The 8,071-nt window shown below is 37.3% G+C and overlaps 1 protein-coding gene across 6 annotated transcripts in view; it reads right to left on the bottom strand.

Annotated features, from left to right (window-relative positions):
- Positions 1-7,663, bottom strand: part of LOC106874768 (LIM domain-binding protein 3) — a 234,732-nt gene extending 227,069 nt beyond the window's left edge. For 2 of the 6 annotated variants that reach the window (XM_052966597.1, XM_052966596.1), the window contains exon 1: positions 7,109-7,657. In XM_052966597.1, coding sequence (XP_052822557.1) covers positions 7,109-7,207 — 99 coding nt within the window. In that variant the 5' untranslated portion in view covers positions 7,208-7,657. Of the gene's footprint in view, positions 1-7,108 lie in introns of all 6 variants that reach the window. The other 4 variants (XM_052966595.1, XM_052966594.1, XM_052966600.1 and 1 more) reach the window with 4 other exon arrangements.
- Between the last annotated feature and the right edge of the window lie 408 nt (positions 7,664-8,071).

The following is an 8,071-nucleotide window of genomic DNA, read 5'->3' as shown; positions in this document are numbered from 1 at the left end:
AAAAAAAAAAAAAAAAATAATAATAAATAATAAAAGAATAAAATAGAAAAGAGGAAGGATCGAAATTCCATTTGTAAGTTGTGGTGGGGATGTAGTTATGTGCTGGTTGTGAACTTTTTTAAGTGGCTTTCTTCGTCTGGGCAGATGCTGGCGGTGAGATGGAACGCTGTGGTATGTTTAGAGAAAGTGTACTTGACTGATATGTATTCGGTCAGAGGGGAATTGTCTTGCTTCAGGAATAGTCTTATATATGCCCATTTATAATTAATCCTTTTCCACTTTCTGTTTCTCGTTCTCGTAATATGTTTGTTATGTTGACTATCTATCTATCTATCTATCTATCTATCTATCTATCTATCTATCTATCTATCTATCTACCCAACCACTCACCTACCTACCTACCTACCTATCTATCCAACCGTCCGTCCGTCCGTCTGTCTGTCTGTCTAGATAGATAGATAGATAGATAGACAAGGTAGGTATAAAGAAAATTTAATAAAAAAACTTTCAGAGTTAGAAAATTTAGGCAGGATAGAGATAGGAGCGAAAAGAAATGAGGAAAAGCGATGAAGAGTAAGAAAGAAGGTGAGGGAATGAATGGGGTGGCAAGATAAAAATAAAAGATGGATGAAATGGGTTTTCGAACATTAACTTACGTCACAATTAATGAACCATAAACTTGAAAGGGTATACATTCTAAGAAGATGTGGCATTGGTACGTACTTGTGCGCGCGCGCACGTAAGTGTTTAAATTAAGAATTTTTGTTTCAAGGCATTGAACATACCGGCATTTGTCTATGTTGTTCAAATATATGCCATTGGCTACTTTTGTTTAAATTAGGCAAATTACCAAGGCCATAAATGTTTGCTCTATTTTCTGTAAGTCTAAGTTCTTTGGCCACTGGAGGTAGAACAATTGTTGTGCAGACGAAGGCTCTCGTACCAGAAACACGTGTTTACAGCTGTTCTCATATCTTCAAACAATGAGCCGGCCTCTTTCTTTAGTGGCTTGTGTTGAATTGCATTATACTGTCTCAAGCTGAACTGGTCATAATTGCTATTTGGATACTATGATACATTATCTAGAGTTGGAGATAATTTGAATAAATCAAATATTTTGTTCTACAGGAGTTTTCTGTGTTATATATATATATATATATAACATGAAGACGAACACAAATGGGTTTTAAAATTTACAACAGCTGTTTCAGTATCATTTATTGAAGAATTCTTAGATTACATCATGACAAAAATCTGCCATCTTCAGGTGATTTTAAACAACCAGAGTAGTAAGGTAGAACATTTGAGTTGACTAGCTCAGTATGGCGTCCTACACACTGAAATAGCTAGATTCTACGAAGACCTGCCTCAGTTCATTTAAGACGGGTTTAGCCATCGAGAATAATATTATATATATACACGAAATTATATGCGATTCGTTATAGAAGCTCATAAATTTCGCTATATACGAGCTTTTCCAACAATGCAAAAAGCTCATGCAGAGTGAAACACACGCCCAAAAGTAGCGAATAATATTTTTCTTAATGTAATACTACCTATCTATCTATCTATCTATCTATCTATCTATCTATCTATCTATCTATCCGTCTGTCTGTCTGCCTGTCTGCCTGTCTGCCTGTTTGTCTGTCTGTCTGTTTGTCTGTCTATCTCTCTACCTATACCTACGTGCATATATTTTATGTGTGTTTCAATATACATACGCACATATTTACACGGGAATTTATTAACTCAAATAAATATATAAGGATATACACAGATTATATATATAAAAAATTTACAAATAAGTTCATAGAAAATAGAGGGAACAGATACCACCGGGGGGAAGCGAGCAACGAATCTATCGCTTGCCAAGTGATGGAGATATCCATTACAAAGAACGGACTCTTCCAAATGCATAGCATTTCTCAATAGCTCCAATGAATGTTTTACTGGATTATCTAATAGGTATTTCTTTCCTTTTTAATGAGGTTCAACGCGACCTCTCATCAAGCGACGAAGCTTCTACTTTGTGATGGGAGCTTGTTTCAATGTTTTTCTTTCAGAAAGTGTATTTGTAAATTTTCTAATATGATTTATTTTTAGGCGCAGGGGTGGCTGTGTGGTAATTAGCTTGCTTACCAACCACATGGTTCCGGGTTCAGTCCCACTGCGTGGCACCTTGGGCAAGTGTCGTCTACTATAGCCTCGGGCCGACCAAAGCCTTGTAAGTGGATTTGGTAGACGGATACTGAAAGAAGCCCGTTGTATATATATTTGTGTGTCTGTGTTTGTCTTCCCCAACATCGCTTGACAACCGATGCTGGTGCGTTTACATCCCCGTAATTTAGCTGTTAGGCAAAAGAGACCGATAGAATAAGTACTAGGCTTACAGAGAATAAGTCCTGGGGTCGATTTCTTCGACTAAAGGCGGTGCTTCAGCATGGCCGCAGTCAAAATTACTGAAACAAGTAAAAGAATAAAAGAAGATATCCTACAAATATGTTTCTATGTATGTCCACACGTACATACATATACACACACACATACATACATACATATATACATATATACATACATACATACATGCACACACACATACACATATTTATAAAACATAGACAGATGCAGTTACATCAAAAGGTATACAGATTTATCTTCGCCTGCAGGGGATGTGTCAAACGGCAATTGAGAATGGCTCCATATGAAAAAGGAAAATAATCAAGAATTCGTCAAAATTGGAAAAGCACAGGATTACTACCAGGAGATAAAAAGGCAATCGTCGAGACGAGTTTCTACCTCAAAAGGTATCATCAGCGAGCCATTATTCTAACTTATCTTCAGCCACCAGAGGACATAGACATATAAAAAAGAGTAGAACACACGGTCTGGGTAATTTGCATAATTAAAGAAAATAACACCATGCAAAATAACACCAAGTAACCAATGGGATGTATGCAAACAATATAGACAATGCAGGTTTATCAAATACACAACATGAATTCTTTAATTATAAAAATTCGTAATTATGACACATTCTCTAGGAGAGGAGATGAAATTTCAACAAACGTAGAATATATGTTGTAGGGTATTTGATATACCTGCATCTTTGATGTTCCTATACAAACCATTAGCCACTCTGACTTATTGCTCTTAGCTCAATTTTGATTTAATTTACGCAGATCAGATAGGCCATGAATATGTTCTACTCCTTTTGTAAATGTCTATGTCCATTCACTGCTGGAGATAGATTAGGAAAATTGCTGTGATAATGACGTGTATTGAGGCAGAAACACGTATCTTTGATTGTCATTTTGTCTCCATGTAGTAAACCTGTCCTTTTCTTTATTGGCAGGTCATCTTTGGCGAAATCTTGATTCTTGAGATTATCTCCCCTTCTCATGTGGCGCTGTTCTCAATTGCCATTTGGTAATTAACCTCTACAAACGGAAACAATTTTACAAACCAAGAATTTATGATAATTTTAATAAATCAAGAAATTATTATTTTGTATAAGTATCAATAAATTTGTATATATACTACATAATATATAATGCCTATACATTAATTTTATAATATATGTATATAATACATACATAAATACACACACACACACACACATACGTACATATGTAATACACACACATTCACACACACACACACACACACACACACACACACACACACACACACACACACACACACACACACACACACACACACACACACACACACACACACACACACACACATAGTGAAAGCGCGTGGCTTAGTGGTTAGGATAATCGGCTCACGATCGTAAGGTCATGAGTCCGACTCCCGACGGTGCGTTGTGCTCATTGAGCAAGATACTTTATTTCACGATGTTCCAGTCCACTCAGCTGAAAAAAATCAAAAATGAGTAGTACCTGCCTACGTTAAGGGTACGCGTGTCTGTAAAGTGCTCGGCCACATCCATGTTAATTTCACGAGCAGGCTATTCTGTTGATCGGATCAAACTGGAATCCTCGAAGTCGTAACCGACTGAGTGCCAGTTTAGTTATACTGTATATTATAATGTATGGCACATACACACACATACAGATAGATATATAGTAAAACTCTGACTTAGCTCCACATTACTTAAAGTAAGACAAACTGTTCTTAGATACATGTAACTCCAACGAAATGCGTTGAATGCTACTGTCTTTCGTTCACTTGGTATGTGTGTGTGTGTATATGTGTGTGTATGTGTGTGTGTGTATGTGTGTGTGTGTGTGTGTGGTGTGTGCGTGTGTATACGCTTATATACACATGTTCATAAATATATGCGTTTAACGCATATATGATGAGAAAATATTGATTTCTTATATAGAAAACTGTGTCACACATTTGTGTTATCGATATATCGATTCCACTGCTCGATGGCTATCTATTTTATTGATCCTGGATAGACGAAACGCAAAATTGACCTTGGCACGATTAAAAAGACTATGGCTTCTTCAGAGAATGAAAACTAAAGCCAAAGACCATTTTAGAGGCTTCTGAAACAAGTGGGAAGAAGAGAAGTTAAGCTGGAGACTTGACCAGAATGTTTGAAGCCATAAAAACTCTGCTAAAGGCAACCAAGAACCATTCCCAAACAGTACCGGCCTTTCTTATGAGTGTCCAAAGAGTTTCCGTCCATCAAATTTCATCCACATGAAGTTAGTCGATTTAAGATTAAGGCAAAAAAAAAAAAAAAAAAGAAAGAAAAAGTCAATGTGCTGTGCGATCGAACCTGAAACCATGTAGTTGCATAAAGAACTACTTAATCATCTAGTCAGAAAAAAACGTTTAAGAAACTAACCAAATACGGCAACGTATTTTACTCATCTTACTTCGATTTCTACAAATCTATCAATTGTCGATCTTACCAATTCGCCAACTATCTATTGCACCAATTTACAACTGTCTACTGTATCAATTTACAAATATCTATTCTGCCAATATATCAATTGCCTATTCAGCCAACCCATCAACTTCTATTCTAGCAACTGTCAATTCTACCAATATACCACTCAATTCAGTGAAAAGACTGTACACATAGGTGAGAGGGAGGAACAGCCAATTATATCTATGGCTTAATGAATTATTGTACTGCCTCCATATGCAGTAAGGTACAGCTGTTACGCACACATGAATATTCCTACTAGTACTCCTCCCCACCACCACCACACAAAGGTCATCTGTCCTATTCAGAAATCAACACGCTGCAAACAATAGTCTATCAACGTATGCTACATACGTCAATATATTCCACAATCGCTACTACGATGGTTTCTTCTTCCTGGAAATTAAAAAACTATATATGTGCCACGCGTGTCTTTTCAATTTATCTACCTGTGCTCTTTTCATCATCCGTTTGTAGTTCAATGCTCAAACTGTACAAACGCATTGCAAAATGATTTCAACCGAAAGAGTTCTTCAATATTAAAATGGATCAAAACGGCGTGCTAGCAGAACCGTTAGTACTCTGGATAAAATGCTTAGTAGCATTCCGCCCGTTCTTACGTTCTGAGTTCAAATTCCGTCTTTACTTTTCGTCCTTTCGGAGTCGATAAAATAGTAGATGTAGTCGACTTACTCCTCCCTCGAAATTACTGGTCTTGTGTCAAAATGTGAAACCAATATTAAAATGGATCCATCATTAACCGTCAAATTGGAGAGAAACAAAATTAAAATAAATAGATAACTATATTTGTGATGGGGCTGCTAGGGGAAGCTGTCCGAACCGGTCGAAACCTCTCACAATACAGGGATGACACAGGCATATTAGAATAAAACAATAATTACTGAAGTTGGTATGTGTGTGTGTGTGTGTGTGTGTGTGTGTGTGTGTGTGTGTGTAAGCTGACTAACTCTTCAAAGGATATTCACAGTTTGAGCTGGGAACTCGTTACTACAAAACTCTGACATATGGCGATTGCAATAGTAAAGATGTATTAAAAATTGATTTATTTTCTTTTCTAAATATATAGGTGGATAGGAATAATATAGCGTGAAGTTTGCTTTGTCAAGGGCATTAATGACATAAATAAGATACTGACTTATAAGAATCGAAACCGCATCAGGGACTCCATTTGCCGGACATTTACCTCTTACCGTTGAGCAAAATATGTCGGTATTGAAACTTAATCCTTTGATAATTTAGTTTAAATGTCCAACTAAATTATCATACTTTGCTCGATGCTTTCCAATTCTAATGTATTTCTAATAATACGATTGATGAAGGAGGTTCAATTCATCCGACAGTTGGGATTTACACCTAATTCAAACATATTTTCAGGCATTACAAACCTGAAACAACTGCATCACTTTTAACATTTCGTCCCATTACATTCAGTCACCTTTATCTTCATAGGTCTGACGTTTTCGATGTTTTGATCTCTCTCTCTCTCTCTTCTATCTCTCTCCCTCTCTCTCTCTCTCTTTCACTCTCTTTCACTCTGTCTGTCTGTCTCTAGTTATCTAGGCAATCTTTCGGGGACTCACACACAGTCATCTATCTACTTATCTTACATCAACGGCAGTTTATAAATGTTTTTATCTCATGTACCACTCTCTCTCTCTCTCTCTCTCTCTCTCTCTCTGAGACACACACACATATACATATATATATGACATATAACGTGTGCGCGTGTGCGTGCGTGTATGTATGCGTGTAAACATCCTTCTGTGTATAAATCAATATTTTCGATCAACCTGTTTGTCTATTGCTGTAGCTGTGGATTGTTCGTTTCTACTTTGTCATGTTTTCAACCCGCCTCCACCAAAAAAAAAACTAAAAACAAAACAAAAACAAAAACAAAATCAAAAAAAAAACCACACTCACACAATGAAGTAGAATAAAGACAATACACTAACAATTGTTGAACAAAACTCTCACACAAAATTTAAACATAAACTCTATCAATGATTTAATGCATAAAAACTATTTGTAAACTGAAACAACACACAACACACAACTCTCTTTCTTTCTCTCTCTGTTTCTCTATCTATCTGTCTGTCTCTCTCTCACACACTCACACAGGGGCACACACACACTGATATGTAAGGGATGGAAAGAAGAGAAAAAGTTAGCAATACTTACGCGTTGAACAGATAGCGGCTTAGCAAAATCCGATCCCCCTTGTAATCGAAATCCCCAGGGTACGTCACTGCAACTTCGGGACAGCCACAAAGTCTCCATATTTTAATATGTAAACGTTTATTCCGGATTTTTTCTTAGAGACCTTTATGGATTTAAGTGTTGATGTCACTCTTGTTATATTCCTTTCAACCCGTAGGGTTTTTTCCCCCCAAATTGTTGCTAAATTAACTACTACAAAGTTTGTTCGTAGTAGATTGGAGGAGAGAAGATAAATAGAGAGAGACAGAGATGTACACACACGCACACACTTCTCGCCTTGCCTCCACTACTTCAGGGGCAAGGTTGGCCTCTGTATCTTATCCGTCCCAGGTTTTAAAAAAAATGTTCTTGTGTTACGATGCGCTCACCAGAAAAAAGAACACGAAAAGACAAGAAGAGAGGAAAAGAAGTAGGGAGGAAAAAATTACTCTGTCTTTCCTCTGCGTCTCTGATTCGCTTTGTTTTTACTCTCTTTTCCTCTCTGTCACTCACACACTCACTCTTTATCTTTTTAACTATCTGTCGGGTTCTCTTCCTCTTCCTCTTCCTCTTCCTCCTTTTTTTTTCCTTTTACCTTCTACTCTTACACCTTTTCTGTCTCTTTTTTTTCTCTATTGCATTACTCCTTCCAGCTCTATCTTTTACGCGCGCACACGTATACACTCACACATACGTACACACACATGTACACACACACACACACACACAGATGTACACACACACACACACGTACACACACACGTACACACACATACACACACACATGTACACGCGTACACACACACGTACACACACACACACACGCACGCACGCACACACACACATGTACACACACACGTACACACACATACACACATACACACTCACACACACACTCACACACACACACTCACACACACTCACACACACACACGTACACACACA

This window comes from Octopus bimaculoides, chromosome 3 (assembly GCF_001194135.2).
Source record: "Octopus bimaculoides isolate UCB-OBI-ISO-001 chromosome 3, ASM119413v2, whole genome shotgun sequence".
NCBI classification, from domain to species: domain Eukaryota; kingdom Metazoa; phylum Mollusca; class Cephalopoda; order Octopoda; family Octopodidae; genus Octopus; species Octopus bimaculoides.
This window is presented reverse-complemented; position numbering and strand designations above follow the sequence as displayed.